Source organism: Carettochelys insculpta, chromosome 6, assembly GCF_033958435.1.
Source record: "Carettochelys insculpta isolate YL-2023 chromosome 6, ASM3395843v1, whole genome shotgun sequence".
In the NCBI taxonomy this organism is placed as follows: domain Eukaryota; kingdom Metazoa; phylum Chordata; order Testudines; family Carettochelyidae; genus Carettochelys; species Carettochelys insculpta.
This window is the reverse complement of record NC_134142.1, coordinates 8135056-8157859: the sequence shown is the minus strand read 5'-3', so window position 1 is coordinate 8157859 and position 22804 is coordinate 8135056. Positions and strand designations below refer to the sequence as shown.

The following is a 22804-nucleotide window of genomic DNA, read 5'->3' as shown; positions in this document are numbered from 1 at the left end:
CATTACTAAGGGTGCCCTTACTGTTTTTAACAAATATAAAAGGAGCAGATCTGAGTTACAAAACCACAGAGATGGGTGCCACTAGCTCAAATTGTCCATCTCTCTTCCAGGGTGGTATTATTCCCTGTGGTATATTTCACAAAGGTATTGAGATCCCCCAGACCCTTCTGTTTACCGAGCATTTATCTACAAAGTTAGCAATTTGCCTTGTAATTTGAATGCTAAGGGTCACAGCATTAAAGGGGCTGACGCCACAAACTTTACCCTTAATTTTTAGCACAGCTGGCATTGGGTGATCATTTTCTCCCATGCTACAATTTTGTTCTAAAACCCCATGGTCACAAGCAACTGGGTCAGAGATCCCATTAGCTCGGGGATGCATGCACTCCCTTTTAGGCATACAAATGAGGTTTTGGCCAAGCAAAATTAGTAATATGATTATTGGTATGCAAAAATCCTGTAGTGTGCAAAATTGTGGGCAGCCATTTAGAAGCTGCAGTTCAAAATATAGCAATGTGCAGTTGAAGCCCTATTACACAATCACTCTCTGCTTTGGACAGCCAATATTACCCTGCAGGTGGCGAGTACGTGTTATGAAGCACATTAACAACTCAGCTAGACCAAAGTGACAGCTGAATTACAGAAGCATTAGAGCCAAAGAATCAGTTCCATAGCTGCTGTAGGCTGGCACAGCTCCAGTAACTTCCAATATATGCTGGCCCAAGGATGATATATACATAACTTCTTACCACAGAACCCACTATGTAAGGCAGGCTTTTGTTTTGTTGTTTGCAAATACCTGGTTTTATTTTCCACAAGAACAAAAGCCTGATTTCAGAGGACTGTATGAAAAAAGGGGATAAAACTTGAAGATTTTTCATGCCACATTCTATAAACCTAGATCCAGAAATACACATATATACATAGAAGTGTATTTTCTATATTATTTTCCAAATCTCTTCCCATTGAGCAGATGTCAATATGGTGACCACGGTCATGGTGGAATTCTCTGAAGCTACCTGAAGAGCAAATCACAGAATTTAGAGAAGGAAAATATCTGTTCCGCTATCTAACCTGTACCCCACCATGGCAAAGTTGTTTCCTATGGAGTAATCTTACTTTCTTCAGTCCAGGGACTGTCCACCACCTCCCCTGGGAGATTATTCCCAGCGTCATAATTCTCCCATTCAGGAAGTTTTCCCAGATAGTCAACCAAAATTTTCCTTTTATTAATTTCATCATATTTGCTTACACTTTCAGTGTCCAGTTAGACTGATGCCTTCTCTTTCTTGGGGTTTACAACCAATCACATCTTTGTAAACAATTATATCCTCCCTTAGAGCGATCCAGGTATAAATACCGAGTTCTGGCAAACCTTCAAGTCAATCCTTCCAGTCTTAACTGAAATTCTTTTCTCAGAGCTTCCGCCACACCAAAGTAACCTAGAACAGAACACAGTCTTCAGGTAATATTAAGGCTTGCTATTCCATCTTTAGATTTATCATGCGCTGTGCATTACTATTCAACTGGTGTCCCTATGCCCAACAGCAGCCCAGGGTAGGTGGGATGATTAAAATTTTAGAGATGTGATTTTATAGTCAACAGCAACACACTAATAAAATTTTTAAAGGAAAATTTAAACTAAGATGCTGTAAATGAATACAGGAACTTCAGAAACTGATGGGATATACCTTGGGTTAAAATATACTGATTAAATGGCCTCATTGCCATTTGAAGGGGTCTTTTACAGGTTCGATGTTCTGCTAAGAAGTCTGGCAGGCTTCTTCACTGTTAACTAGGACCTCTGTGGAGGAGGGAGAGCCACAGAATGGGGATAGGTTGAAGAGAATAGGTGGACATTAAGACCCAATGTTGTACCAAATTTTCAGGTGCCCTATGCTGCTGCATATGGATAAGGACGGTCCAGATCAGTCATTTCTTAGGTTGTTTGTTTTCCTTCTGGCGACACAGCATTTCTCCTTTAGTTTCTAGATTATGTCACAGCAGCATGTTGTGAGAGTCACATTATAGTGGAGCAGATCTCAGCTTGGAGTACCCAGGTCTGAAATCACTTTGAGTGACACTGGGTCTTACCCAACTAGTTAACTGTAACAGGCACATAACAAAAGCAAACAATAATGCCCTGAAGCTAAAGCTACACTATCTTGAAAAGAAATACGACACATGGGCCGTGTCTACACTAGCCAAAAACTTCGAAATGGCCATGCAAATGGCCATTTCGAAGTTTACGAATGAAGCACTGAAATATGTATTCAGCGCCTTATTAGCATGCAGGCGACCACAGCACTTCGAAATTGACGCGGCTCGCCACAGTTTGGCTCATCCCAACGGGGCTCCTTTTCGAAAGGACTCGGGCTACTTCAAAGTCACCTTATTCCCATCTGCTCATAGGAATAAGGAGACTTCGAAGTAGCCGGGGTCCCTTCGAAAAGGAGCCCTGTCTGGGCGAGCTGCATCAATTTCGAAGTGCCGCAGCCGCCCGCATGCTAATGAGGCACTGAATATGTATTTCAGCGCTTCATTAGTAAACTTAGAAATGGCGATGCGAATGGCCATTTCAAAGTTTTTCGCTGGTGTACACGTAGCCATAGATATATGGGAGAAACACAACCAGTATACCTTCAAGTACAGTTTTGCATAAAAAAAATAACCATCCCAACCTGTGATTCTATCAACACAGAACAACATCGCACAAGAATCCTGGGTTACGTACTCTCTGGATCTTAAAGATGCAGTGAAAATGTGAGGACTGAGATTTTCAAAAGTGACTAGTGGTTTTGGGCTGCGAGAGAGACTTGGAGACAGGGTAAAGGGATCGACCCAGTACTTCCTGAAAAATCAGGCCACTCTAAGATGTACCAAATTGGGACCCAACCTTTCCTTACCCCTGCAAGGGGGAGGGGGAAATTTGTGACACACAAAAATAGCCAATTTCTTTTGGAAAATCTTGGCCATAATCCAATTTATGATTAAGCACCAAATAGTTTTGTTTTGTTTTTTTAAGAAAAGGCATCAATAAAATGTAACTGTGTTGCAAATCAGTGTTCAAGCCGGACAAGCCACACCCACTGTCTGCCGGAACACACATTTCTTCTAAAGACTTTCCTTCAGTGGCTGGTACATTGCTTAGCACTTTCACCAAGACTGGATCTTCAGGGAGCTCACAATCACCGCGCCCTGGCACTGTTCATTCAAACTTCCCTACTCTAAGCCCTGGGGACCACATTATATGTATTATTTATGTTTCCACACGTGGATAAGCAGGGCATATAGCAGACACTGAGGCACTCAGACAAAAGCTCTTTTGTAGACGTGATGCGTATCTGACAATGCTGTTATCTAAATCACCTCAAGCTGTTAAGCAAACGGTCCTGTACAAATAACTGGAAACTCCTCCAGTTTCCAAGAGGAAAAGAACACCATTACATAGACTGGGAAGAGAAAAGGGAAACATCTTACCCTTGGTTTGTCTGAGAGTATAGGAAACAACTGGAAAATTTACGATGAGGACCAAAAGGGGGAAAATTGGCATCTACACGCAAGAATCGCAGCACTGAAACAGATTCCACAGGCAAGATCCCGATGCTAACAGCTGATACAGAATCACAGCTGGAGATGTCACTGAGGAAATGGCTCCCTTGAGACCCATCTGCTGTCCCTAACAGTAACACCACTCCTATGTGGAAGACAAAGCAGATCAGGCAGCTCTTGAACAAGCAACTCGCATAACTGCAATCACATCTATTTTGAGCCCATCTAGTTCAGTTCCCCAACCTAATCCCCAGGTTAGTTTTTTGAGGATTGGTGAAAATGCTGTTCAGAAACAGTGCAGACAGACCGCGAACAAGCTCTCAGCTACAGAGAGAAGGCAGCTGGAAATGATTTACAGCATCAATGTTAATAGCAGGTCTTCAGTGCAGCTGCCCCAGAACAAACCCAGCGAGATGACGTTAATCCCCTGCATGTAGTTGTGGTGACCACAGCAATCCCTGCTGCACAGAGAAGGTAAATAACTCCACGCCTAGCACAGAAGACAACGCCTATGTTTGCTGACATGGCATTTAAATTTGCTTGTGGCTAAAATTACAGGGCTACAAGATGCCACTTGAAGAAGGGATGGAGTATTTCCTCCCCTTCATTTGCCTGTACACCAAGTACATTCAGGGGCCCCAGTCACTAGACTATCTAAACACCAATGTACTTGCAATCCCCCAAGACCAGGTGCAAAATTATCAAGTACAGAGCAATGGTTCTCAAGCTTTTTTTTTTAAGCCCACATGAAAATTGCAGAGGGTCTCGGGGCCCACTTCATGCTCTTTCCAAAAGGTGTTTGTACAATAAATAGCTCATGGTAAAGTGCTTTGGGTGAAAGGGCTAAATATTCAAAAACCTCAATTATCAGTGCTTTTTGTTCTACAAATAAAAGCCCACAACTCAGATTTTACCACCAGTAGGGGTCTCTCCATCATCACTGCAACCACAAAGCAGAGGCTGGCAAGGAGGAACCGTCAGCCTGGCAGCCGCAGCCCTGAACCTGGGGAAGAAGTTGCCTCTTTCTCTTGCTGCCACAACTCTACATGCTCCAACTTCCCTTCTCACTCCTCCCCACACAGCAGCCACTGTCTCCTCCCACTTACCCCTTATTCCCGCCCCCCACCAGGTCTCCTCCTCATCCTGTGCGCAAGGGTCCCAGCCTCTAATTGGTGGAACATCCACAACTCACTAATTGAGTGGGCAGCCCTTCATCTTTCTCTTGTGAAGCTGCCCAGATGTGCACCTCAGAGGGAACTATCCATGGACCACCTGAATGGAGCTTGCTGACCATTGGTGGTCCACAGACCACAGTTTGAGAATCTCAGGTATAAAATTGCCTCTCAAGAACTATAAACAGCAGGATCAAGGGGCTTTCAGGCCTTTGTTGAGTGGGACATTAAAAAAAACCAAACCCAAAATATACTACTGGATCTTGCAGAAGCGAAGAACTGCCGCTGACAGAAATAGAATTGTGTAATAAGGATTTGCTAATGAAAAATGATTCATTCTGCATTTTAAGCATCTTGATTTGGAAGTCCCATTCTACTTTTTGAAAAGAAGCTCTAAAAAGAAAAAGACGACAACAAACAATGTCATCGCTTTTGTTTCTCCAGATGCTCACAAGTATTTCAGAAGCAGATATTGTCATGATCATGTCTGACTGACACCTACAGAATTCTAAAAGGCAGAATGCAGCGTAAACTAAGCTTCTGTGCGGGGATGCCAAGTACTGCTCCACGAAGGAGTCCGAGAAGTTGGCCAACATTACCCAGAGGATCTTGGCCTGCATGTACAAAAATGTCCAGGGAATGGAAAAACGCCCCACAGCCACAGAGATCCTTCCCCTCCAGCCTCCTTCCTCCTGGACTGGTGGATGACTGGCAAAAGCTGACTAGAAGGTCTTGCACTTTTGTGAACCAGCAGATGGGACGTGTTGACAAGAAGAGTCGCGGGAAAAGTGAGGCCAGAACCTCACTAGGCCTGAAGGAGCTGAAAAAGGGACTGCAAATTTGAATCGTGCTATGGTAGGCCAGGGTCTCCCTCTCGTCCCAGCCAGGGAAGACGTCAGATGTCTGAACTGCGCTTTCCACGCAGCCCTGTACAGGAGACACCAGCTGATAACCACAGCAGGCCACAGGAGCAGAGCTGCATGAAGGCTTGTCAGGCTGGGCAGCTTCCCCCTTGATTGGGGAAGGACACCCAGCTGCATGGTAAAAGGGTGGGACACGAGATGGCTGAGCTCTAACTTTATCTTCACACACAACTATTTCAGATTTGGTGACAATATATACCTTCAAATAAGCAGCATAGCTATGGGTACCTGCATGACCCCTCAAATATACCAATATTTTCATGGCTGACCTGGAACAGCGCTTCCTTAGCTCTTGTCCACAAACACCCCGTCTCTACTTACACTACATTGATGATATCTTCATCTGGACCCATGGGAAGGAGACTCTGGAGGAATTCCACCGGGACTTCAACAACTTTCACCCCAACATCAACCTCAGCCTGGAACAGTCTACACAGGAGATCCACTTCCTGGACACCACAGTGCTAATACGCGATGGCCACATCAATACCACCCTGCACCATAAACCCACTGACCACTACACCTACCTTCATGCCTCCAGCTTCCATCCCAGACACCACACGATCCATTGTCTACAGCCAAGCACTAAGATATAACCGCATTTGCTCCAACCCCTCCAACAGAGACAAACACCTACAGGATCTCTACCAAGCATTCTTGAAACTGCAATACCCAACTGAGGAAGTGAAAAAACAGATCAGAGCCAGACGTGTGCCACGAAGCCTCTTACTACAGGACAAGCCCAAGAGAGAAACCAACAGAACACCACTAGCCATCACCTAGTCCTCAGCTAAAACCTCTAAAGCGCATCATCAGGGATTTACAACCCATCCTGGACAATGATCCCCCACTTTCACAGGCCTTGGGAGGCAGACCAGTCCTTGCCCACAGACAACCTGCCAACCTGAAGCAAATCCTAACCAGCAACTATACACTGCACCACAGTCACTCTAACTCAGGGACCCATCCATGCAACAAACCTTGTTGCCAGCTCTGCCCATATATCTACACCAGCAACATCATTACGGGACCTAACCAGATCAGCCACACTGTCGTGGGTTCATTCAGCTGCACATCTACCAATATAATTTATGCCATCATGTGCCAGCAATGCCCCTCTGTTATATACATTGGACAAACTGGACAGTCTCTACGTAAAAGAATAAATGCAAACAAATCAGATATCAGAAATGGCAATATACAAAAACCCATAGGAGAGCACTTCAATTTCCAGGGCCACACAGTAGCAGACTTAAAAGTAGCTATCCTACAGCAAAAAAATTTCAAGACCAGACTCCAAAGAGAAATTTCTGAGCTACAATTCATCTGCAAATTCAACACCCTCGTCTCAGGCTTAAACAAAGACTGTGAATGGCTGGCTAAATACAAAAGCAGCTTCCCCTCGCTTGGTGTTTACACCTCCAGGTCTACTGCTGGTAGTAAGCCTCATCCTTGCTGACTGAGCTAACCTTGTTATCCCCACCCTTGCTCTGGCTTATTTATACCTGGCCCTGCAGATTTCCATGACCAGCATCTGATGAAGTGAGTCTGTGCTCATGAAAGCTCATGCTCAAAACTTTTCTCTTAGTCTATAAGGTGCCACAGGACCCTTCGTTGCTGTTAGAGATCAAGGAAGTGCACACCCTGGAGCACAGACTTGTAAATATGTTCCCAGCATGAACTTTTGAAGCAGAGCTGCTTAAGAGCGGTCAACCTCTCTGGTTGGTAAGCTGGGGGCAGCCAGCAGGGAGGGTTGTTGGATTGGAACCCAAGGTTGAGTTCTGAAGCTGTCAAATGGAACCCTGTCTGCAAGTCAACCAGCGAGCAGAGCTGAAGCTATGTAGTTTCCCATGGAAGGGATAGCACAGCTTTCCTGGGCAGTCCAGCTCCATCCTCATCTCACTAGGGCCCCTTTTATGTCTCCATTCCAGCAAGTAAAGCACATGCTTCAACTTAAGCATATGCTGAAGTGCTTTGCTGAATCTGGGAGTGAATGTGTTTCCGTCTCCCCTTGATATGACCAAATGCCTAGTAAAACAGTTAACAGCCTGGCCATCTTGATGCTCACAAAAAGCACACTCCCCCCACTTTTTGTTCTTGAAGTTATTATGCCAGAAACTGCTGCTCCAAGGGAAGATCATGAAATTATTTCAGATGGAGAAAGACCAAGACATGCATGGGATCTTAAAAGGAAAAACAGTTGCATACAAAAACAAGAGGGTTCTGTAATTTTGTTTTCTACTTTTCTCTGCTGTCCTAAAAGGTTTAATGGGGAGGACAATCAAACAGATGCCTGAGGAACATCAGTTGGGGCAAACGGCAAGAAGTGGTCACACATGAGGAGCTTTGGAACAGACCAGGGCAAGAACTGCTTGAAGTTCAAAGCAAGAGAAGAGGACGGGGCGGGGGGGGGGGCAGGGGATGGATAGGCCACACTCTCAGAAAATCATCCAGCATAATCCATCAAGCTCTCAAATGGAACCCACAAGGAAAACACCTTGGGGTCAGCTAGAAGTTTTGTTCCGAGACAGAGTGAAGCGGATACAACTTGTAGATGACCTAAGCTCCACTCAGAATACAAGGTTTAAGTCAAGGAAGTCACTGTGTATCCTTGATCCCTGAAATAGTGCTCTTTAAATAGAATTTTAGAACACTGACATGGTTAACTAAGGGGCTGTTTAGTTTAAAAAGAAATAAATCACACCAGGTGTGCATGAGGTTCTCCATGCCTTTACATAAATGCCACCTACTGGGGGATATGCTACTCTGGCTTAATGCTCCATCACCTCCTCTACTGCCGTTAAAAGCTGTTTCACACACTTTCCCTTGTGCTAACCCCAAAAGGTGGATAATTTATGCATCTAACTTATTAAAAACCAAACCCCCTGAAAGTCCTCTCTAAACTGGAACAATATCCCTGAAGGTTCAAATCAGTTTTAAAACTAGTTGGAGTCACAGTGAAAAAGTTTAGCAACTGAAAGGATCTGCCAGAGGCTTAGATGGTTGTTAGTATTGGCCCCTTGCCCATGTGCTGGCCTCAACATGCTTTGAATTTCAGGGAAGCGACAAGAGCGAAGACTTCATTTTGGGATAATTTGTTCAATTTAAGCAGACTGAAGAAGAGTGCTTGTTTCATATTTTCGGCATTCATTCTTCACTTAAGTGTAGGACAGCAATACTCATGTTACCTAACCTATTGCACAGAACTGGAAGGGACCTTCAAAGGTCATTGAGCCCAGTGCCCTGCCCTTGCAGCAGGATCTATTCACCATCCCTGGACAGATTTTTTTTTTTTTCCAATTTACTTGCCCCAAGCCCCTAAATGGCCCCATAAAGGATTCAAATCACAACCCTGGGTTTAAGCAGGTCAGTGCCCAAATCACTGAACTAGTAGAACTGTGCTTCAATTGGTGGCCACAGATAGTGATACCAATTGCATTTAGAAAGCTTCCTGTTAGTTAAGGTATTTGCTAACTGGCTGGGGAGGTTAAAATCAAATTGAACCTTTTGTAGCAAGTAACAGAGAGGGAGCCGTGCTAGTCTATACACTATCAAAACAAAAAGCAGTCAAGCAGCACTTTAAAGACTAGCAAAATGGTATATTCTCACCTAATAAACCATTTTGCTAGTCTTTAAAGTGCTACTTGACGGCTTTTTGTTTTTGTAGCAAGTGTTGCAGCCTATCCTTTGCATTCTATTTATGAAGACAAGCAACCTCACCTTCCATAGGGAAGAGGCAGCCTAAGCTAGAATACCCTCACATTCTGCACCGTTTTAAAGCAGGAAAGCAAAAAGAAAGTTAGTTTGCCAGCAGGGCGGAGACAGGACAGCAGCCTTGGCCTATTTCGCCAAACCAGGAAGGAGTTACACACATGTATTTGGGATCACAACAGGTGCCAGTCAACAGTGCCTGACTCCTATGTCCTTATTTCCTTACCAGCTGCACTGTCTTCCACCCCACCCACTCACTGGGGTGCATCTGACACTGACAAAGTATTCTAAAAGAATCCCATGCGTAAGGCAGCTTGCTCAACTAGGGCCTACTGCAAACATTTAATTTTTAGTAGCTGCCAGGCAGACAATTACTAAAATGACTCCTAAAAATGCATTCGATCATGGAAGTTTCGCAGCACATAATTTTACGCTGCTGTCAATGAAGCAAATCACAGGGCAGAAATTCAAGTTTCCCACCCTGGGCAGTATCTAGGTACTACTTACTAAATGACGAGGTCATGTCACAATAAAATATGCCATGCTCAATTTTTAAACAGCCACAAGATGTTCACTGCAGCTTTAGTTTAAAATGCCCTTCAGTGCTTTTCCTTTAAAGAGACAGACAGTCAGAACTATTTTATTAGTTGCATTGTTACAATATGTGTTACTTTGTATTGAAATGGCTACTTAAGCCTTGCTTGACAGTACAAAGTGAAGCTAACTCAAAACACGTGTTCAAAATTCACCAAGAAAACAGGAATTTAAGGCTGGTTATCATTGCATCAACAGAATATCCTTTGACAAAACAACTTTAAAAACAGCATGTGCCATGATTACCATGGCTCTGGAGGTGGTATTTCAGTCCCAAGTCTGGCTTTTATAAAATGGATATGCAAACATTCTGAACACAAACGGAAGACAGGCTCTTATTAACATACCTTTGGTACATTACACTCTGGGTCAAATGAGCCTCAAAAAAATTCATCTTGGGAACACAGAAATTCTGGGTAGAGGAAATGAAGAAACTTCATAGTCACAGGACCATCCACTGGCATCGTGAAAGCATGAAAGCAAGATTTCCAAAATGTGAGCACAGAGCACAGGAAGGCATCTATAGCTGACCTAAATACAGCATGTGCACGAACAATCACAGGTGCAAGATCTGAAACACTCAGGCAGTATTATTCACACAACTCACAATAAATGGCCCTAAGGTCTGGGCATTTTTTGAATTAGCTCAATCGTTTGCCACAATGAATCAGGAAAGGTGGGGAAAAAAAAAAAAAAAATCAAGGACGAGTTATGGAAGTATCAGGCCAGCAAGAAACACTAAAGCAAACACCACGATGATTTGCTTCACTTAAGAGCTGTAACTTGGCAAAAAAGTTAAAGAATATTTTGTATATTATGCAAACTTAGTTGGTTAAAGCAGCTACATTTGACACATGGAAGGCTATGTTAAACTGTATTTGAAATCTGCAATAAGCTCTCTTCCATATTGGGAACATGGTAGCTCTCTCTGCCTCTCCAAAATTACATGCAAATTTCACTGCTGAATGAAATGCATCTCATCAAATAAAGCGCCGCCTCTCCCTGGTACATCATGAGTTATTGCTCAATTTTTCCAATAACAGACAATGATCTGGACTACAGCATTTAAGGCAATTCACACAGAAATATCTTAAGTGCATTATATGGGACACTTCAATCAGTTTTGGTCAACTTGGTAGTTGACTTGCATTCCTGTATTTTAAAATATCAGACCGGATGCAGTATGTGAAATGATTTACATTGTTGTAACACTTTCAGCAATGTAACTGGCACAGATGCCAACACAGAATGGAAAATATTTCTGCTTATATCAAACCAAGAGCACCAAAGTTACAGAAAAAGATCAATGGGAAGTACAAGGACACATTTTATAGCTGTTCATTTTCTTGTACATCTGAGAATTTCCCTGGAAGATTTGTTTGACAGCAGAATATATCTGGTAAGTTAAATCTCACGTTCCTCCAATCACAACATGCAGGTTGATTAAAGATCCTACTAACTGACATACAAATATGTATTTTGTGTCATTTATTGCTCTGAAACGTTCCCAAGACACAACTTAAGACACTTCAGGTGTCCCTTATGACTTTCAATGTATTAAACCAAGAGCAATGTTTGCGAATGATGAGCGTTTGTTGTAATGTAACTACTTCACATCCTTTGGACATTCATTAAATAGTTACTTTTTCCCAGCTGGTCTCTGTTAGAAGTAATCTGTCATATTCTTAGGACATTTCTGGTTTTAAAGTACCATTCTGCAGTGAAAAATTATTAACGTCATCATCATTTCCATGAGACGAGCCTCCCAATGATTCCAGACCAAATTATCCATTTGCAGTCAAGGAAATGTTTCATCTTTCTGTCAGCTCCGCAAATTCACTAAGATGAGGACCAGTAAGAACCAAGGCACACTTTTTGGAAGTGTACCTACCCCTTGCAGCAACCTTTCACTTAAAACCACCACTTCAGAAGTTAGCAACAGAACTATGACCTTTGGCTCACTAATGCGCACATATACACACACAGAAAAACTTTTAGAAGGAAAATGGAGATAGTATCTATTAATTTCAGGGCACACAATTTAAAATGGCCCTTTATGAAAAAAATCCACAGTGGCAGTATTCAAGTAAACCACTAGGCACATGCTTATAAGATGCCATTGAATCATGCATGACACAATTTTGGTTCCACACAGCAGAATGAACTGATGAAACTGGCACTTAGGCAGAGAACTCTATTCGTAAACTGAGCCAGTTTGAGGTGGAGTCACTGAGACAGGGAATTATCAGATATCATCTGAAATTAGTTGTCAGAGTGGAAGAAGAATTACACATTTAGCTGAGAAGCTCAGAGCTTGTGTTCTCCTTTGGGCGGTTTAAGAACCTTCTACTGCCATTAAAAAAAGGCAAAGCAAATCTTTTGCCGGTTGCATTATGCAAGACAGATTTCATACTAGCTTCACTAAGCACACACGTCACCTTCATTTTGTGGTTGAATAATTATAGATACTGGCCTCTGTTCTTCACAACTTTGACAACAGTGGGGTGACTATGAAGTCAGAAGACACGAGTCAAGTTTACTCTTTTCCAGAGACTGATATGGAGCATCACTGTCTCAATTAAAGCTTTTGTAGCTTTAAACTATAGTCACAGAAAATGCTTAGGACTATTTTTATAGCATGTTACCTTTTAAGTTATATTAAAGGTTAGGTTTCCATAAGACATCACTAAGTAACAAAACAGCCCCTTAAAATAATATGAAAAAGGCAAACATTTTACTGAATCAAAGGACAGGGAATAGACTGTGTAGATTACCACAGGAAAATGATCATTGCTGAACATTGCTTCCTATGGGAATCATTTGTTAAACTCCTCAGGACCAGACTTCCATTTCTTTTAATAAGGGGTTAGTTAAATTACCTGTGCGGTAATGCCACTGGAGTGAAAATAAATACATCAGCTTCATTACGAAGGCAACAAGGCCAGTGTTACCTGTAAAGAACGTTTGTACCTCGAGGCCATGACACAGCGTAGAATGTTCCCTGCCCAATAAACAATGAAAAAAATGAGGTGCTCTGGACACAAAGCTCTGGAAATGTATCAGCTTAGGACCTGGCAAATGTAACTATTTTAACAGAAGCTTTTCCATACTAAATGTTTAGCAGGAGAGGGAGTGTACTACAGGTTGCACCTCCTAAAACCGGCACTCTCTGGTCCAGCAACATCCCTTATTTGACTGGACTAGGGATGTTCCTGGACCAGAGAGCTGGGGCAGAAGGGCAACCAGCTGGCAGCCCTGCAGGGGGAGCAGTAAGGTCAGGGCCAGAACATGTGTGTCCCCCGGCAACCTGCGGGGCCGGAGCCCAGGGGTGCCAGCTGCAGCCAAAGGGCCAGCAGGGGGCATGAGCCTCCTCTGGTCTGGCAAAATCCCTTATTCAGGACCACTGAGGGGTGGACCCAAGGGTGACAGACCAGGGAGGTGTGACCTGTATTTCTACTTGAGTGCATGATCAAGCATTCTGCTTTCTTCACCTGTAACATATGCTCATGTACTTTAGTTGTCGATATAGCCAAATTAAAAATTAAGCATTTTTTATTTGAATGCAAGAGTAGAAAAATATCTTCCCACTTCATTCAGAAGGCAAAAAGCAACCAGAAATATTTTAGCCAATATGTCAGATATTACAAATTACACTCCAGGGCTTTGCAGTATCAGGCCACACCAAAAATCGAAAAGAATTAGGAAGCTTAGTACCAAGAGTACTGGGAAAGGATGAACACCGAATTCAAGATTTCACATTCTTCCACTGCTTTGACTTCCAATTTTTTTAAAATTATATTTATAATTTTTCTTCCAGCCTAGACTAGAAAAGACCTAGCCTACTTCACAAAGAATGAAAGCCGACTGAAAAGAGAGGGGAAAGAGCAACATAGAACGGAATATAAATGGTCTCCATCAGGAGGGAAAAGTCAAGTTTCATAACAGGGTGATCCTATGTAACAGGCCTATGCATGATTGGTACCAACAAGCCACTTTTCGGTTTCAAGACTTCAATATGTCCCATATTAGGCTTCAGCTACTTCCTTTTTGTTCAGAGGATACCCTTAGATTTTATTATTTGGTGTAAGGATTTGTTCTTGTTGCTTTCAATATCATACTTATCTCACAGAACAGTGACCTAGAAACAGCTTATAGTACAGTTTTACCACAAAATCTTGGCAAAGGTCCCATAACTCGAGGAAATTTGTACAACGTATCTTTAGAGTGAAATTGGAAAGATTTACACTGAGACATCTTTCAAATCCTCTAGCAGGCAAATGGGTTAGCGCATTTTCTTAGCTCATATTCTCGAACCCTGCAAATACACTGGTTTTGCATTTTGTACAACTGAACCACAGAAAGTCATTCACAAAACAAACTTTCTTAGCAACAGTCCACAGATACATGTATTCCACCATTTGCTATAGGACATTTCAGTCCTGAATACCTGATTCCACAGAAGAAACATTTTTAAGATAACTATCTCTGAAACTGACGAGCAAACAGTACAGCAAACAAGTCCCAGCTCTCATCAGGCAGATGGGTCAATGTCCCACCTCTTTTGTTTCTCAAAAAACTCAAGTATATGGAACTATGATTTTTCTGTTGCAGCAGCAAGGTTCACAGGACGCTGTCTAACAGTATCTGTTGAAGAGTTTCTGTGTACCACCTCTTTACTCTCTGCTTCGTCATCTGAAAGATCCTCCTCATCTGCTTCTTGTTCTTCATCCAATTTTTTCAAGAGTCGAGCCGATTCTGGTGTAAATTTTTCTTAAAGAGAAAACAAAAGTACCTTCATCTCAAGGCCTATTGGTTTATGCAACACCAAACAGGTCTGTTTCGGAATACAAATGCACATGATTATTAACTGCAGTGATTTAGGAATCACTACCTGAACCACAAACCAGCAGAAACTGGGAATTACAATACTAAATGTAAAATATCTAAAGAGATTCACTGCCACCAAAGGACCTGTCACTGATGTGCCTGGATGAGAGTAAATATGACCTACCACAGGACTCCCTTGTCTTTGTGACAAGCAATCTAAAAAAACACTGGTTTGAGGAACACAGGCCTTGCCTTCTCCTCACATTTCTGTGTAACAGTGATTAAGCAATTCCCATTATTACCATACGTCCCTTTAATAGGTCCCAGTGAAGCATCATATTCAACTGCTGGATCACGTTCACGGACAAAGCCCTCACCCCCTGCAGCCCCTTTAAAACCAGGCATATCTTCTTTTGTCCTCCCATCTGACTGCAAATTCCAAACTGGGATCACTCATTGGAATTAGATTAAAACATGCATCAAAGCCTTAACTTTTAGCTTACTTTTAAATTTGGGGCGACGAGGCAAAAATATCCTCCAAGTATCTAAACACTGAAAAGCTATTTTCACCATCTGAATTCTATGGCAAACAATATTCTGCTAATCCCAATCAGGATTCTATTATGAAGCCTAGACACCAGAAAATCACAGTTAAAGTGCAATAGTATTGATCAGCAAAAGGTCAGCCTTGAGGTTTCATGGCCAGTAATTATAAGCCTCATACAATATACCCATTTTAATCACTCAAGGATTTACTCACTGGCTTGCACAACCAAAATCAAATGCTTAGAAAATTGAAGCACTCTTACTTTGATAGGGGTACTGCTGTGGTCTGTGCCTTTTGGATGGACAGAGACAGTCTGCTAAAAATACCATGAGCTGAAAAGAAAAGTTTTCATTTAATAATTCTGAACTTCTCCATTGCATCACTCTACCATCCCATATAAAAAGCAGCTTTCAATTTCTCATAACTGATTTTTTTTTAAACTTACAAGTCCGAGCATCAGCCCTGAAAACAGAGTTGCCAATGCAAAGATAGCATATGATCCCCAAACTGGAATACCAAGGTTTTCTGTAAAATAGTTGTGGCAGTGCTAAAATGGAAGAAATACATCAGTCATTTCAAGAATGGCAGAATAATTTTAAAAAAGACAAACATGGTAAACAAAGAACAGTCTTGCAGCACATACCCTGATCCACATTGACAACTGAAACAAAGCTGACATACTGCTCATCCTGAAATAAACCAGAAGAAAGTAAAACTGGAGACTTTTTTTCTTTAAGGTAAATCGAAGCAAACAGATCTATGAATCTCCCATGCTGACATACACTATGACCAGACATACACAAAGCAATGTGGTTTCCATATCAAAATATCCGGCTAACCACTTCTTTGTTATCCTTCCACTTTACTCTTTAATAGTCAGAGCCCTGCGCAGATACAGAAATTTGTATCTGCATCTGATCCATGATCTGCAAAAAGTGATCTGTGGCTATCTGCAGATTTGCAAGCCTTTACACTTAAAACCTGAATCCTCATCCATCCATGAGCCACAAAATCCACATCTGTGGGTGTGAAAATCGACTGGTATCTAGCAGATCTGCAGGGCTCTACAAATTGTCTCCCTTACAGGAAATGGGTATCTGAATATATTTCTTCTGCATGCTCCTAAAGGACAGCTACAGATTCCCATGCCACCTAGAACTTACACTTGCAGGCCTACATAACCAATGTGAACGTACTAGATTTTGGTCCTTGGGGCAAACAGCTATACCAGCATTTCCCAAACTGCAGTCCGTGGACCACTGGTGTTCTGTGCGATGTGAATAGGTGTTCTGTGAAAACAATTTGGATGCTAGAGGTATTTTTCCTGCTAAAATCTTAAATAAGAAATTACGTGTTTATCAAAAAAGGTATTTGAACAGTTTTTAGCTTGCAGGTAGATTAATATTTATAATGCCTTCATAACAGTACAGTTCTTATGCGACTCATGCCAAAAGAGAAATGCAAACATACTCATCCCTTAAAAAAAAAAACTATCAAATGTCATTGGTTTTCCAGTAGTTTTCTGTAAAACAAATTTATAAGAACAATTTTAAAACATTTTTCTGTACCTAATTTGCTTTGCATTCTTTTTCACAAAAATGTTTAAGCTTCAAGGAAGAACAGCCTTTTTTGAACAATATCCTTTCTAATTTTGTACAAAAGAATGACACTAACCATCCTTCTTTCAGCTGTTATATTGCCTTTTTGTTTTGGGTTTGTACTTAATTATAGGGTTTCTAACTGTCCTCTTATCGGAAGGACATGAGTTGTTCCTTTAGATGATTCTTTTTTTTTTTTTTTTCCTTCTTGGTAAAACAGGCATCTAGAAAACTTTTAAATCAATTTTTGAACATTACATGTGGCAATTCCCCACCTCCCCCTGCCCGGGCACATGTGTGTGTTCCATTAATATATTCCAAGCCCAAAAGTGGTCCATGGCCAAATTAGTTTGGTACGGTATAGCTCAGTGTTTCCCAACTACTTTTGTATTCAAGTAATTAATACAATACAAAAAGCATCATATGGCGACCCTGAGACTATAGAGTTGCAATAGACGTCAGGGTACATAAAAGCTATGGTCCCAAAGCAATGTTAGCTTGGCCATACTGCACACGCAGAAATATAAAATATTGCATACAAGTAACAGAGTTACTAGTGTTGTAATTCTACATTTCTGCATTTCCTGATCTTCTCACTGCTCTAAGTAAAATTTATATTCAGCCCCAAATGCGTTGTTTTGTTTTTAAGGAAATGAAGAGCTAAAAGCTGACAAGGGGTAAAGTTAAGCATCTCTTGGTACTTTTGTGCACTTATGAACAGACCTGCACAGTAAGACACAAACACTGATGATTTCTATTGTACACTTGCAGTAGTCATTTTTCAGTAAACATTAATTTAGTTAGTAAACTACTTGTGTTATACTTGTTTGCGGACTAACTCTTCCACTGAAAATAGATAAACGCCAGGTTTCAAGGCTCAGGTGTCCTGACTTCTGAATAGATAAAATGGAAGATTTTAAAATCAGCAGAAATGTATAACACCTTTATAAAACATACATCACAGTTTTCCTTGATCTTTCAAAATAAAAACACACACACTACCAAAGGCAAAACACATCAGGCTTAAAGGCAATTGTCCAGAAACACTGAGGACTCCAAGTCACCCTGATGTTATTCTAATGGCAGAAAGCCTACAATATGAAAAAAGAGCGCGCACACATGCGCATGCCCTTGTAAAGAAGGGCTCTAAATACAGTTTAGACCAGGGGTTCCCAATCTTTTCAGTTGTGTGGAGCCCCCACAGGTCACTCCCCCAAACTGTTCGTGGACCCCCATCAAAGCCAATTCTAGCCACTACGTACACTTCATTAAAAAGGAAGCAAAAATAATTAACATTCAGATGTTCCACTTGTGGATTCTTCATTCTGCTCAGTCTCCTTTCTCTTCAGTGAGCCTGATTTCAGCCATAGAGCCATACTGAATGTATAGCTAACGATGTATACTTCTAACCGTTGAGATCATTTTGTCACACAAAGGTGTCAGAACAGAGCTTTGGACAATTAACAACATTACTGGAAGATATTTAAAATAATTGTAACTTTGCAATTTAAAATTTATTTTCTATAATCATTTTTATTTCTCCCCCCCCCACCACAGACCCCCGCTCTTTGCAGACCCCAAGCTGGGAACCACTGGTTTAGACCACACTCCCACAACTGTCAACCTAGACAGCACTTCAAATAGCGCTATTCTTTCGAGACTGGAGGACATCACTCTACCACAGCTCCCTGACAGCACCCATCCCAATTTTCACCCCATTTGCCTACATATATTCCTTACAATGCCAGCCAAGCTATCACTCTAGCACAATATGCATTTTCCAAAATTTTAGCTTCTCAACTCAGTGGTGCAGAACCACACACACTAATACATTTAAAAAAAGAAAGCATCAGATTCTGAACTCTGTAAAAAAAAAAAAAAAAAAGACAAAGCTCTCCTTGCACAGGACTATGCTAGTTTCATGTCACTTCTTCCCACAGCTGCTGAAAGAGGTATGTGGAAGCCTAACTGAAGTACACTATACCCTGATTACCTTCACCAGCATCATGACCCTTGAGACAACCAAATTGGAACAGGGGAAAAAAAAGTTACACTAACACTTTGAAGGTGAACCGAATACTGCTATTATGCACCAGATCATTTGCCCTATCCTTGAAAGTGCATAGGCCCAGTGGCAAAGAATCTAGTTACTGATACTTACAGGAAAGAGGAAGGACCAAACCAAGAAGAAACTGGTTCAACAGACTTCCATTCTTGGTCACTGATGAAATTTATGAAGTCGCTTTTAGTTCTTGGGCCCTGGTACCTCCTAAACTCTCCATCTTTACAACTATTCAAAGAGGAAAAAGTTAAGCTGAGTACCTTACAGCTATTATGAATCTGTGTACATTTGACAAAGTGAGTTGTTGCTCACAAAAGCTTTTGCCTAAATAAATTCATTAGTCTTTAAAGGTGGTACACAACTCCTCATTATTTTATAAATTTATTAACTCCACAAAACTGTGAGACTCCCCCCCTCCACTCTAAAAACCCCTTCTCAATAAAGCAAACAAAAAAACCTAGAATCATCTTTCCAAGAAATACAATATTTAATACAAAACCCCCACGTTTCCTTTTATTGTAGATATTGAGTACTTACTGATAGATAGTGGGAAGTGCTGTTATGACAAATCGTCCACTCAGACCTGAAAGAGGAAAAAGCTGTTTAAAATGTTACAGAATTTTGAACTAGTGAGTAGTGGGAGGAAATAAACTAATTGTTGTCCAAGAGTTTATCTTTGGTCTCTTGACAAAAAATATCCACAGTATCAGTTCACATGTAATTCCACAAGTGCAGACTGACATACATACACTGGAAAGAGAGCACCACCTAATGGATACGGTCTTTGATGGGAAGACAGAAGTCCTGGATTCTATTTCCAGGTCTATACTGATCAGCTATGTGACTCTGGGCAAGTTATTTCACCTCTGTCTGCCTGCTTCACCCTTTGACTGTCAATATAGATTGTAAGGTCTTCAGAGCAAGACGGGCGGGGGGGAGGTGTATAGCAGCTACTGTAAAGCACACCCAATCTTGGCTGGGGTCTCCAGGAACTGAGTGAAATCTTCAAGGGGCCCTAAATGATTTAAGAGCATAAATACCATTGGCTTTCATCAATACTTGTTCTTGAAAGTCATTTACGCATATTTGAACAATCTGACTCAAATATAGTTAATGGTTCTCCCTATAACAAAGAATACTGTATCTGTATTGTTGCTATTGCCTCGATTCAGTTTAACATATACAACTCAACATTTCACTTTATCATCACACAAGAAAAAAGTTTATGAAACAACATACTGTGTGGGTCATACACAAAGTACAAACATCAGTATAAAATAGCTTTTTTTTTTTTTTTTTTAAAGATATATAACAGGGATTACCTGGCTGTTCTGTGACATCCACTTTTGCAATGTTAACCTCAAGATCTTCTCCCCATTCAGCAAACTTTTCCCACTCAGGTTGCAGATTCTGACAGGCAGGACACCAGGGTGCATAACTGAAAAATAAAGTTAGTCTCAAAAAGCGTAGCATGAGAAAACAGAATGCTACTTTATATTCAACAATGTAGTAACAACCTAGAACATAAACGCTGCACTGCAAGCACTTTTACCGCATGCTCATACTCCAGAGAGAGGTAGCTATGGTTGTCTGCATCTTCACAAAACAAAACAGCAGTCATTTAGCACCTTAAAGATGAACAAAATTATTTATAAGGTGATGTGCTGGAAGTTTCCAGATGTTGAAGAAGTGAGTCTCTCCCAGGAAAGCTCATCATACTGCAGTGTTAGTGAACAATTAAGAAATGGGCAAACACACCTTATTTTAAACAGACAAGGACTAAACAAATTAAAGAGCTGATTATCAGAGAGCCCACAACTATCACCTCATCACCCATGCCCTCAATCTTTATAAGGCAGCCATTCCTACATCTAAGTGACAACTCCCCAGGAGAACAATTCTTAGCAAAACTGAGTAAGGCAAATTGCAAATGCTGCAGTTACGGAAAGAAGCCTACACAAATGAGAAACTAGTCTCAGATTTAAAAACTACCCCATTCTACCTGAGACACTGGGGCCGAACTGAGGATAAAAGAAAAATCCCAATTAACAAATCCAGCAGGGAGGGAAACTTAGGTTAGACACCTAACGTCATGGTAGTCCAGCACTCGAACAGCCCACACTGGTGGTTTTCAAGTAGTAACAGAGACAGTTGTGTTAGTCTATATTCTATTAAAACAGAAAATCAATCCAGTAGCAATTTAAAGACTAACAAAAAAAATTTATTAGGGGGTGAACTTTCATGGCATAGACCCACTTCTTCAGACCACAAGAGTGGGTCTGTCCCACGAAACCTCGCCCCCTAATACGTTACTCTGTTAAAGCACTACCGGACTGCTTTTTTTGTTTTGGTGGTTTTCAAGGGTAAGTTAAGTCAACTCCAGTTCGGGCAAGGTAGAGAACCGGTGGTTCTGCCTCGGGGCAGAGCGCGCTGGACGGGATGAGCTCTCGAGGTCCCTTCCGCACACAGGGAGCCACGAGGTTGTGCTTCCCACAGGACTCCCCACACAGGTAGGGGGACCAGGATCCAGGCTGCACACCGGGCCCTCACAGCTCCCCCCCCCGCCCCCACACACTGCAAGCTCGCCAGGAGCGTGGGGTGATGGGCCCCGGGAGGGGAAGGAGCGGCCGAGAACCCCCCAGCCCCACGGGGGGAGGGGCGATCTCCCCGGGAGACGGCCACCCCCGGGCTGCGGGAAGGGGGGAGGGGGGCTCTCGCTGGGCTGCAGGAAGTGGGGGGGGGGGTGGGGGAGGCCCCTCGCGCACTCACAATTCAATCATCCACTCGCCCTGCAGCAGCTCCCGCCACGTGCCGTCCGTCAGCGTCTTCACCTCGCTCCGCTTCCCCAGCGCCCCCGGGCCGGCCAGCAGCGCCACCGCGGCGGCCAGCCACGCCGCGGCAGAGGGCCCCACGGACGCCGCCATCTTCCGCCGCCGCCCGGCGCGCGCTCACTTCCGCAGTCTCCAGGCCGGCGCGCTCACTGCGCATGGCACGGCCCAAGCCAGCCCGCGTCGCAGACGGAAGCGCGAGTGCCGGCGCATGAGCAACTGTGCGAGGGCGCGCGACCGGACGCTACCCCAGCGCATGCGCGTTTAGGAGGAGACGATTAGGCCCCACCGCGCATGTTCGGGCTCTGAGCGGCGAGTCGCGCATGGAGCGCCCCTGTCATTCACTGAGCATGACAGACGTGAAAGGCGGTCCGGGACTTAGATCGGCGGGTGAAGCAGCGGAAGGCGGGCTCAGCACGTTAGGGAGCCAATAGGGCACCGTGTTCTGGGCGCAGCAACCTCAGCGGGCCTGAGTCATTGGCGGGGGGCAGCGTGGGCGGGAGCAGTGCTTCTCACTTGGTCTGTCTGTGAATGTTGGTTGTTATTGCCAGTGGAAATATTTGTAATTAGTTTGTACGCATAGGGTGAAATTAACATTAATTGGCATTTACCAATAAAGAGTTAATCTTTCAGCCGCTCAGAGTCCACTGCACAAGTTCTTGCTTATGCCACTGTACTGTTACCCTGGGACGCTGCAGCCCAAGAGGTCATGTCACCTCCTAGAGCCAGCCCTTTTAGCCGAAAGAGAGCAGTAAAAACCCAAAAGACATGATGCACGGCTGAGATGTAAAGGGGTAAAGCAGATCTCCTGCCATCAACAGCTCCTGGGAAAAAACTGAGATTGTCAGGCCAAGTCAGATGAACAAACTGTCAGAGGCCCCAAGGGTTATTGCAAACTTCCCCACTTTCCCGTCCCAGTAAATGGAAAGTTTTTCACTCTGTCTTTCCTAACGTAACACAGAGTAGCCTAGATGTTCAAAACAAAAACAA

The 22804-nt window shown here is 42.7% G+C and overlaps 1 protein-coding gene across 3 annotated transcripts; it reads right to left on the bottom strand.

Annotated features, from left to right (window-relative positions):
* Positions 1-815: 815 nt before the first annotated feature.
* On the bottom strand, positions 816-22204 carry TMX1 (thioredoxin related transmembrane protein 1). 3 transcript variants are annotated; one of them, XR_012645873.1, is made up of 10 exons: positions 21756-22204; positions 20309-20424; positions 19524-19569; positions 19086-19214; positions 15970-16015; positions 15772-15873; positions 15589-15658; positions 14622-14722; positions 1253-1442; positions 816-1019 (listed from the first exon to the last, which is right to left on the bottom strand). XR_012645873.1 is itself a non-coding variant. In XM_074996205.1 (9 exons), exons 1-9 carry the CDS (start codon positions 21908-21910, stop codon positions 1416-1418), a joined length of 792 nt encoding a protein of 263 aa, XP_074852306.1. In that variant the 5' UTR covers positions 21911-22204; the 3' UTR covers positions 1161-1415. The 3 variants fall into 3 exon arrangements, 2 of the variants coding, with proteins under 2 accessions (XP_074852306.1, XP_074852305.1); XM_074996205.1 differs by lacking the exon at positions 816-1019 and having other exon boundaries at positions 1161-1442; XM_074996204.1 differs by lacking the exons at positions 816-1019; positions 1253-1442 and having other exon boundaries at positions 11139-14722; positions 21756-22196.
* Positions 22205-22804: the final 600 nt, after the last annotated feature.